This window comes from Belonocnema kinseyi, chromosome 5 (assembly GCF_010883055.1).
Source record: "Belonocnema kinseyi isolate 2016_QV_RU_SX_M_011 chromosome 5, B_treatae_v1, whole genome shotgun sequence".
NCBI classification, from domain to species: domain Eukaryota; kingdom Metazoa; phylum Arthropoda; class Insecta; order Hymenoptera; family Cynipidae; genus Belonocnema; species Belonocnema kinseyi.
Window position 1 is genome coordinate 86245417 of NC_046661.1, and position 11540 is coordinate 86256956.

Genomic DNA, 11540 nt, shown 5'->3' on the forward strand with positions numbered 1-11540 from the left:
TTGTTAACAAAATAGTTTAATTATAAATTAAATCAAATCAATTTTCATCCAAAAATGGTATAGTTCAATTTTTTGTTGAAAAAAATTATTTTCTAAAAAAAAACAACATATTCTCAAAAAGTAGTTAAATTTTCATTTAAAAAATATCACTTTTCACATTTTCAGTTAAAAAAAATTAATTCTTTACAAAAAAACATAACAAATTTTCAAAAAAATAGCTTAATTTTAAACTGAGGAAGATCAATTTTGAACTAAAAAAGATCAATTTTCAACGAAAAATATCAACCTTCCACCAGTATTGGATTACTTAAGTTTTCATTTCAAAAAAATAATTTTTCACAAAAAAAAATTTTTTTTCAAGGAATAAGAATTTTTAATTAAAAAAGATCAACTAAAAATTAAAATTGAGTTTAAAAAATTAATTTTCCTGCAAAAAAAGATTTAATTTTCAACCGAATAGTTGAGTTATCAACTAAACAAAATCACTATAATTGGAATAATTCGATTTTCAGGTAAAAAAACTAATTTTCTTTTAAAAACAAATTTTCAACTAAATTGTTGAATTTTCATCTAAAAAATATTAACATTCAAATAAAAATGAACCGTGAAATTATCAGTTAAAAAAATTAATTTTCTGTAAATAAAAAAAGAATTTTCAGCAAAGTAATTAAATTTTCAACTAAAAAGATTACTTTTCAACAAAAAATTGGAATAATTGAATCCTTAGTTCAACAAAATTAATTTTACTAAACTAAATAGATCAACTTTCAACTAAAAATGAAATAGTTAAATTCTCAGATAAAAAATTAATTTTACAAAAAAAAAAATTTCCGATAAAAAGATGAATTTTCAAATAAAAAAGATCAAGTTTGAAATAAAACTGCTGTATTGTTAAATTTACAGTTTAAAAAATTAGTTTTTTACAAAAAAAAATCGAATTTTCGACATAATAGTTAAAGCTTCAACCAAGAGAAATTTTTTAGTTAAGGAAAAAAAAATTAAACCAAAGAGTTTCATTTTGAAGACTAAAAAGAAGAATTTTCTACCAAATATTTGAAAAAAAAATATTGTCGGCAGAAAAAAAATGAATTTTCAAGAAATTAGTTAAATTTTCAAATAAAGAAGGCCAATTTTCAACTAAAAAAAAATATATATAATTTTCAACCAGTATTGGATTATATAAATGTTCACTTCAAAAAATTAATTTTCTAGCCAAAAAACTAAATTTAAGACTAAAATAGCTAAGATATCAGTAAAAAAATTAATTTTCTGTAAAAAAAGAATATATTTAAAGGAATAATTAACTTCTATACTAAAAAAAGATCATCTTTGATCTAAGACTAAAATAGATCAATTATCAATTAAAATAAAATTATTTTTCTTCCAGAAAAAAAGAATTTTCAACCAAATAAAGAAAATTTTAAATAAAAAGGATCACATTTTAGCAACAAATTTTAATGATTGAATTTTCAGTAAAAAAAAAACATTTTTTACACACAAAAAAAACGAATTTTCAACTAAATGTTTGAACTTTCGTCGAAAGAAGATCAATTTTTAACTAAAAAACAAAGTTTTCAAGCAGTAATGAATTAATTATATTTTCACTTTAAAAAATGAATTTTTTACAATAAAAGATAGATTTTAAATTCAAAAAATTAATTTACAACCAATTTTGGATTATTTTAATTTTCGCATTGAAAATTAAATTTTCTACAACAACAAAATAAGAATGTTCAGCTAAATAATTAAATTTAAGACTAAAAAAGATCACCTTTTATGTAAAACTGTTAAATCAGTTGAAGCAAAATAATTGAGTTTCGAAAGAAAAAAAAAAACAAATTTTCAACGAAAGAGTTAAATTTTCAAAAAAAAAAGATCGATTTTCAACTAAAAATGTTATATAGTTGAATGTTCTAATAATAAAAAAATTTATCTACAAAAAAAATCGAATTTTCGATAAATCAGTTGAATTATCAACGAAAAAAGACCAACTGAAACGAAAAAAGAACTCAATTTAAATAAAAAAACGACATATCCAGACACTTTTTCAAAGTACATTAGATTCTCTTTCAAATTTTGTTATTTATAAGAATATGACCACATTTTTATGGATTTTATAAACGGGTTTAAAGATTATTAACCTTTGAGGTTATGTGCAGGCCTTGAACGTATATCATTAATGAAAATCCTTTTTTGAATAAAATAAATAAATTTATTTATAAATTCTTACCAGTTGGAGATTCTAAAACACCGTGTTTGCCATTCTGAAGACATTCTATCACCTTGGACATGTAATCCTCCTGCACTTTATAAGGTTTAAATGGAAAAGTGACAATAACCCCATTGATATTAACTTCCGCCATGATTGACAAAGTTTCAAAACGACATTAAAAAAATTATATAGTCCTAATTTTAATATATTGCAACCAAAAATGTCATCGTTGTTGATACAGATTCACGACACGACACGTTTACTCAGGCTTACTTTCGATTCGCGCCAAAAGCGCTGTCAGCTGCGTGAACAAAGTGAGGTTATGTTTCTGAGGTTAGGTTAGGAAAAGTCAGCTGATCAGTGTCAAATCGCGAGCCGGGAGTGTCTGAAAGTGCTGAAAGAGTCTGCAAAAGTGGAAACTCTTGATAGTTTTTCTGCTGTCTGATCCAACAGGTACTATTTTCCTTTTTACTATAGATTCCGACACGATAAAAATTATTTTTATTGAAAATTTGAATCGTTCTCATCGGGAAAAATGAGAATAAAGATCTTATAATTTTGAGAGAAATCTGCTCAAAAACAAGATGGGATAAAAACTCGACCAATAACTGGATCTCTGGTTATCTTGGTTATTGACCCCAAATTGCGTATATTTCTTTAAATCTGAGAAAAATGATCTCTTATTGTGCGATTTATTTTTATTTATTTTTTTAAAATCAAAAGTGGTTTAAAATTATAGATATAAATAATTGGAAATGTGCGGCTTTTTGTGAATAAGATTTCGGAGGAGTTTGTGGTATTTGTTTAAGGAGAAAAGAGTCGCGGTTTTGCGATAAAAGTGTTTATCGACCCGTTTTTCTACCTTCCACTTGTTGATTACGCATTCGTACATTCCTCTTGTTTCTTCAATTTACTCGAGCTTTCAAATATTCGATGTTTTTTCTTGTTCAAATTCTTTTTTTATTCATAATACTTATATTATCATTTACGAAAATTAATTTACAATTAAAAAAAAGAATTTTCAAGATAACGGTTGATTGTTTAACCAATAAATAGTTGAATTTGTTGCTGAAAAATATAAATTTATATTTAAAAATGGAATAATTAAATTTTTTGGTAAAAAATATATATAATTTTTAAATAACCAAAAACGAATTTTTGACAAAATAGTTCAATTTTGTAATAAAAAAGATAAATTTTTAACTATAAATCAAATCATTAAATAGTTCTGATGTTTTTTTTGTCTATAATCAATATTTTTTAGAAATAATTTAATTTTTATTTAAAAATAATAATTTTCTACTAACCAAAAACGAATTTTCGACAAAATAGTTACATTTTTATCCAAAAAGAAATCTTTAAACAGAAAATTTTCTACAAAACAGTTCAATATTAAAAAAAAAAAAATTTTTTTACCAAGAAGAATTATTTTTTTACCAAAAAAACGAGTTTTTAACCAGGAAATGTCAATTTCCAAACAGAAACGGAATGTTTAAGTTTTATGCTTAAAAAAAAATAAATTCCCTACAAAAAAAGGATGAATTTTCAACTAAAAAAGATAATTTTGTACCAACCAAAAATTAATTTTCGACGAAATAGTTAAATTTAAAAAAAAAAGATTAATCTTTAACCAGGCTAGATATTTTTTAGCGAAGAAAAAGAATGAACCGAATTTTTTAATTTTCTAGTAAAAAATACAAATTTACTACAAAACAGTTGCATTAAAAAAAAAGTTTTTTTTACTAAGAAGATTAATTTTCTAACAAAAAGACGAATTCTAAACCAAAAAAGGTAAATATTCAAACAGAAAACGGAATGGTTAAGTTTTCATTAAAACCAAATTAATTTTCTACTAAATAATGGTAAAAAATGGTTAAATTTTTGACCAAAGATAAATCTTTTAATCACGATAGATTTTGAGTAAAAAAAATCAAATTGTTACATTTTTAAGTTAAAAATACAAATTTCCTAGAAAACATTTGAAATTTCAAAATTAATTTTCTACTATTAATGACGAATGTTTAACCAAAAAATATCAATTTGCAACCAAAAACCGATTGGTTAAGTTTTCAATGAAAAAAAATTAATTTTCCATTGAAAAGCGAATTTTTAACAAAATAGTTCTATTTTCAACTAAAAAGGATCAATTTTGAACTAAAAATTAAATATTAAAATTTTCAGTTTAAAAAATAATAATTTTATCCTAACTACAAAAGAGTTTTTGACAAAATAGTTACATTCTTATACAAAGAGGAATATTTAACACATTTTTTTTTTTACAAAACAGTTGAATTTTCTATTAAAAAAGATAAATTTTAAACTAAAAATGAAATAATTAAATTTTTAGTTAAAAAGTAATAATTTTGTACTCACGAAAAAAAGAGAAATTTTTAACCAAAAAACTAATGGTTAAATTTCTAGTTAAAAAATAATAATTTTGTATTAACCATAAACGAATTTTCGACAAAATAGTTATATTTTTATGCAACGAAAAATCTTTAAACAAAAAATTGTCTACAAAACAGTTCAATTTTCAAAAAAATTTATTTTTCTTACCTAGAAGTAAAAATGGAATACTTACATTTTTAGTTAAAAATAATTTTGTACCAACCAAAAACAAATTTTCTACAAAAGAATTACATTTTTAAACAAAAAGGAATCTTTAACCGGGATAGATTTTTTACTCAACAAAGAAAAAGAAATCAACCAAATTATTGAATTTTCATGTCAAAAATACCATTTTTTTTTAAAACAGTTGAATTTTCAACAAAATAGTTACATTTTTAACCAATAAGGAAATCCTTAAACAGCATGGATTTTTTAGTCAACAAAGAAAGTATATCAACCAAATATATCAAACAAAAAATTTGATTAAAAAAAAATGTTTACCTAAAAGAAGATTAATTATTTACCAAAAATGAAGAATTTTTAACTAAAAAAGTTCAACTTTCCTGCAAAAATGGAATGTTTTATTTTAAAGTTAAAAAATTAATTTCCTACTAAAAAAACGGATTTTCGACAAAATAGTTAAATTTTCAGTTAAAAAATAATTTGGCACCAACCAAAAAGGAATTTTTGACAAAATAATTAAATTTTTAGCTAAAAAGGAATTTTTAACGGGGATAGATTTTTTACTCAACAAAGAAAAAGAAATCGTCCAAATTATTGAATTTTCATGTCAAAAATACAATTTTTCTAAAAAACAGTTAAATTTTCAACAAAATAATTATATTTTTAACCAAAAAGGGAATCCTTAAGCAGGATAGATTTTTCAGTCATGAAAGAAAAAAAATCAACCAAATTTTTAATTTTTCAAGGGAAAAATACGATTTTTCTACAAAAAAAAGTTGAATTAAAAAAATTTTTACCTAGAAGAAAATTAATTATTTACCAAAAATGACGAATTTTTAACTAAAAACGTTCAGTTTTTACAAAAAATGAAATGGTTAATTCTTCAGTTTAAAAAATGAATTTCTTACTAAAAAAATGAATCTTTGACAAAATATTTAAGTTTTCAACCAGAAAAGGAATTTACAACAAAATACAGTTAAATTTTCAACCAGAAATGAATTTTCAAACAAAAAATATAAATTCTCCACTGATTAATTTTAATCAAGCAGTTGCATTTTTAATTTAAAATAGATAAAAATTCGACAAAAAGAGATGATTTTTCAATCAAGAAGAAAAGAAAATTATTGAATATTCAACAAAGCAGTTGAATTTATAACCAGAGATGAATTTTCAATGAAATAAAATTGCTAAAAGGCTAAAATTTTAATTGTTTTATTTAAAAATGTTAATTTTTAAATTTAACTTCCAATTAATGCAAACTCTTTAAAAAAAAAGAATCCAACGACCAAATTTGGACCACAACGAACAAACAATAACAAAAAAAACCCTACTTTAATCTGAAAAAAAAAACAATTTTGGACAAAATTTCGTTCGTATTTTTTATTTTTATTGTCATCAAATTACAATAAAATAACATTCAAAATATAAATAAAAAAATGGCTGCCTTCTCATTTTTCTTTCCTTTTTTTTATTTTTGTCCAAAAATTATTTTTTTTTTCAGATTACAATAGGATTTTTCTTATTTTTGTTTTTAGTTTTAGTTTTTGTTTGTTCGTTGTGGTCCAAATTTGGTCCTTGGATTCTTGTTTTTTTAAAGAGGAGCTTGCATCAATTTGATTATTGAACGTTAAATAGGATTTTTAATTTGGATTTCAATCTACTTTAAATTTCTTAAATTTTGTTTTAACTTCTAATTAAAAAATTGTTCAGTTCAAAAACAATTTTAATAATTCAATTTTCAAGGGTCTTAACTTAAAAATGCTGAAAATGATATTATTCTTAACATTTACTTTATTAAATAATTTTTCGATTTATAAAATTGACAATGATAACATCGATTTATATTTTCTTACCAGAAATCTTTAAACACTCATATTTATAAAAGATTAAAATTGAAACTTTTTGTAACTTTCAAGAATAAAATATGCCCGAATTTTTTTGAAGCTTAAATTTTTAAATTCAAAAGAGTTCTACTTTAAGTTTTTGAATTCGCAATTAAATTTCGAATTTTTAAATTTAAATGTCCTTAAACAATTCGTAAAATCCGAGAAAAAACCAGGAATTTTTCCATTAATTAAAACAACCATTATAAAATCCGATAAAATATATAAATTCATATTTGTAAATTGAGGACAAAGATAAAAATTATAGAATTTGAATACATTTCTTTTTTACGAAAACATTTCTGACAAAATAAAATTACAGAAAACAGTATTATAATTTTATTTTACAGTGGATTGTGCAATTCTCAATTAATCAAGATGCGTCTGATAATTTGCGACACGGTTGATCATGTTGCTGAATGGTCAGCGAAGTACGTAATGAAAAGGATTCATGATTTTCAACCAAACGAAAGCAAGTATTTCGTCCTTGGATTGCCAACAGGTAAATTAATTTTAGAAATTTAGTTGAAAAATATTTATATGATAATATTCTCAAGAAAAATTGTAATATTTGATATTTTAAACAGGAAAAGATTTAAATTAACAATTTTTTAAAGTTGAATTCAACCGAAAAAGACGAATTTATAGTAAAATAGTTGAATCATTAACGAAAAAAGCTTCATTTTTAATCAGTTATTATTTTTATCCAAAAAATGAGCTTTCTATAAAATATTTGAATTTTAACTATTTTTTCAATTTTCAAGAAAGAAGATTAATTTTCTAGAAAAAAGACTTTTTAAAAAAGTTAATTTTTAGGTAAAAAAAAATAAACTAATTTCTAACCAAAAAAATGCAACTATAATTATTTGCCTTTAAGAAAAAAAAAACACTTTTAAGAAAGTAGTAATAATAATAGAAAAATGTATTTTAATTTAAATTTAAAACAAACTATTTAACAACAAAAAACGAATTTTTAATCAAATACTTGAATTTTCATCTAAAGCAGAATAATTTTTAACCAAACCGCTATTAATTGTAACCAAAAAAAGATGAGCTTTCTACAAAGTATTTGAATTTTCAACGAAAAAGATTCATTTTCTACTAAAAAAAGCCCGAATTTTCAGCTAAAAAATATCAATTTTCAACTAAAAATGGAATAGTTGAATTTTCAGTTTAAAAAACATTTTTGTACCGATTATAAACGATTTTTTGCGAAATAATAAAATTTTTAATCAAAAAGTAATATTTAACCAGCTTAATCTTATTAGTTAAGAAATAAAAAAAATTAGCGAAATTGTTGAATTTTCTAGTCAAAAATATAAATTTTCAGGTAAAAAATAATTTTCAAATACAAAAAAAAAACAATTTGCAACCAAATAACGACCTTTCAAGAATTTAAAAAAAGTTATTATAATAGTCGATATTTCAAGAAAAATAGGCTTTAATTTAAAATAAGCAATATATTTAACAAAAAAAAAAGGATTTTTTAACCAAATATTTGATTTTCAACTAAAACAGAATAATTTTTAACCAGTTATTAATTTTAACCAAAAAAATATGAGCTTTCTACAAAATATTTGAATTTTCAATTAAATTGTTGAATTTTCAATGAATACGATTAATTTTCTATATAAATTATTAAATTAAATAAAAATTAATTTCCTACTATGAAAAGAAACAACGAATTTTCCACTAGAAAAGATTAATTTTCAACTAAAAATAGAATAGTTGAATTTTCAGTTTGAAATATGATTTTGTACCCTACAAAAAACAATTTTTGACAAAATAATTAAATTTTGTATAAAACAAAATTTAAGCAGGTTAATATTATTAGTCAAGAAAGAAAAAAATCAAAGAATTTATTGAAATTTTCTAGTCAAAAATATAAATGTTCTGCAGAACAGTTGAATTAAAAAAAAAGGTTCTTTATGCCCAGAAGATAAAATTTTTACTAAAAAAGTTAATTTTCAGGTCAAAAACCAATTTACAACAACAACAAAAAACTATAATTATGAATTTTCAACAAAAAAAATGAACTTTTAAGAAAGTAGTAAAAGCCATAATAGAAAAATAGATTTGAATTTAAAATAAGAAATTTATTTAATAAAAAAATGGATTTTTAACGAAATACTTGAATCCTCAACTAAAACAAAATAATTTTCAAACAAACAGTTGAATTTTTAACCGAAAAAAATTGATTCTCTGAAAAAAATGAATTGAATTCACGACAAAAAAGTTAATTATAAACTAATCAGTGGAATTTTCAAAAACATAGTTAAATTCGCAGGTGGAAAAAAAAATTTTATTTAAAAAAAAAACGATATTTTAAGAAAAATAGATTTTGATTTAAAATAAACAGATATAACAAAAAAAAAAAATAATAAAACGAATTTTCAATCAAATACTTGAATCTTCAACTAAAACAGAATAATTTTAAATCAGTCATTAGTTTTAAACAAAAAATATGAGCCTTCTAAAAAAGATTTGAATTTTTCACCAAACTGTTGAATTCTGAACGAATAAGATTAATTTTTTATATAAATTATTAAATTAAATGAAAATTAATTTCCTGCTAAAAATTAAAACGAATTTTCAACTAATAATATAATAGTTGAATTTTCAGTTTAAAAAATGATTTTCTACCCAACAAAAACCAATTTTTGACAAAATAATTAAATTTTTAATCAAGAAGGAATATATAACAAGGTTAATCTTATTAGTCAAAAAAAGAAAGCATACAATGAAATTGTTGAAATTTCCTACAAAACTGTTGAATTAAATAAAGGTTCTTTATACCCATAAGATTAATTTTATATTAAAAGAGTTAATTTTCAACAAAATTGTTTAATTTTCAGAGAAAAAATCAATTTATAACCAAAAAAATTCAACTATAATGATAAATTTCCAACCAAAAAATGAATTTTTAAGAAATTTGTAATAGCAACAATAGAAAAATAGATTTCAATTTAAAATAAGAAACTGATTTAATAAAAAAATGCATTTTTGACAAAATACTTCAATCCTCAACTAAAACAGAATAATTCTCAACCAAACACTTGTATTTTTAACAAAAAAAAAAGATTCTCTACCAAAAAAACAACCGAATTATTTAATTTACGGCAGAAAAGTTCATGTTTCATCAATCAGTGGAATTTTCAACAAAATAGTTAAATTTTCAGGTAAAAAAAAAAAAAAATTCTGAATAAAAAAAAAATTTTGAACCAAAAAATAAACTATTATATTGTTGCATTTTCAAGAAAAATATTGATTTTCAACCTTAAAAGATGAATTTTTAACCAGGCCTACATTTTTTACCAAAAAGGTGAAATTTGTTCATAAAGAGATGCATTTTTAAAGCAAAAAAGAATAATTTTCAACAAAAAAGTTCAATTTAAAAAAAAAGTGTTTTTTTTTTGTTAAGAAAGAAAAAAATATTAATCAAATTGTTGAATTTTCGAGTCAAAAAGATGAATGTTTAATAAAACTGTTAAAATTTAAAAAATCTTTAAATTTTCAATAAAAAAAATAGTGTTTAACAAAACAAATTTTTTTTAAGTAGTTGAATTTCGAACCCGAGAATATGAGTTTGCAACCAAAAAGTTTATTTTAAACAACCAGTGGAATTTGAAAAAAAAAATTTTATATTTTCAGGAAAAAAATTAATTTTTAATTAGAATTATGTATCTTTAACAAAAAGTGAACTCTCAAGAAAGTAGTAATAGTTGTTGTAATAATTGACAAGACAATTATTTAATCTTCAACTAAAACATATAATTTTTTAACCAAACAGTTGCAATTTTTAACAACAACAAAAAAAAGGATTTTTTACAAAAAAATTATTTTCTAACAAAAGACTAGTTTTCAACAAAATATATAAATTGGAAACCAAATAGTTAAATTTCCTTGCGAATTTTTGAGTTTTTAAGCCCACAATACGAATTTTCGACAAAACATTGAAATTTTCAACGAATTATTCTAATTTTCATAAAATAGTTAAATTTTCAATTAAAAATATTACTTTTCAAGTAAAATTATGAATTTTCAGCCAAAAAAATTATTGTTAAGATAGTAGTTCAACATCCATCCAATTAGTTGAATTTTCAACCTGAAAAGATGAATTTTTAACGAAAAATATAATATTTGATATTAAAAAAAGTTTATTTAGAATAAGAAACAGTTGGAACTTATCAACAAAAACAAATTTTCAACAAAAAAACTTGAATACTCACATAAAAGAGATATATTTACAACCAAAAAGTTGAGTTTTTAAGCAAGAAAGATCAAATTCCTAACAAAAGAGATGAATCTCCAATTACATAGATGATATTTTATCAAAAAAATTAATTTTCTACCAAAATAGTCGATTGTTTAACAAAATAAATGAATTTTTCACAAAATTAGTTAAATTTTTAACCAAGAAATATTAATGTTTAACAAATTTTTTTTATTTTCAAAAAACTAATTCAATTTTGAACCAAATAATAAATTTGCAATTCAAAAAAGTAAAAGCAAATGAAAAGAATGAACTTTAAACCAAAAATTCTTACATTTCCTTATTGGGGTGCATTTTAAATAAATATTGAAGTTAATTTTTAATACTTTTAAAATTTTCAATTTCAAAGTTTTCAATTTTGAAAATAAATAAGTAATCTTAAAATATCGTTATTTATTTAACAACGGTTTTTCTTTTAAAACAATTTAACCAAAAAGGCGAATTATTCACAAAAACTTGAATTTTAAAGCGAAAGGATGAATTTTCTCCAAAATAGCTGAATTGTGGGTCCGGATGCAATAAGGGCACATAAAATTTTTTTTTGCGAAAACGAAGTCCCCTGGAGGCTTTAGAAAAAATTTTCGAATTTTAATTTTCAAAA

The 11540-nt window shown here is 21.4% G+C and overlaps 2 protein-coding genes across 4 annotated transcripts in view; one reads left to right on the plus strand and one right to left on the minus strand.

Annotated features, from left to right (window-relative positions):
• LOC117172350 (regulator of telomere elongation helicase 1 homolog) overlaps positions 1–2553 on the minus strand; it is a 59421-nt gene extending 56868 nt beyond the window's left edge. Inside the window, exon 1 of the mRNA XM_033360173.1 lies at positions 2231–2553. Within this exon, the coding sequence (XP_033216064.1) occupies positions 2231–2363 (133 nt within the window). The 5' untranslated portion in view covers positions 2364–2553. The remainder of the gene's footprint in view (positions 1–2230) is intronic.
• The window catches only part of LOC117172352 (glucosamine-6-phosphate isomerase), a 22921-nt gene continuing 13929 nt past the window's right edge, over positions 2549–11540 (plus strand). For all 3 annotated transcript variants that reach the window (XM_033360181.1, XM_033360182.1, XM_033360180.1), the window contains exons 1-2: positions 2549–2665; positions 7017–7168. In XM_033360181.1, coding sequence (XP_033216072.1) covers positions 7118–7168 — 51 coding nt within the window. In that variant the 5' untranslated portion in view covers positions 2549–2665; positions 7017–7117. The remainder of the gene's footprint in view (positions 2666–7016; positions 7169–11540) is intronic.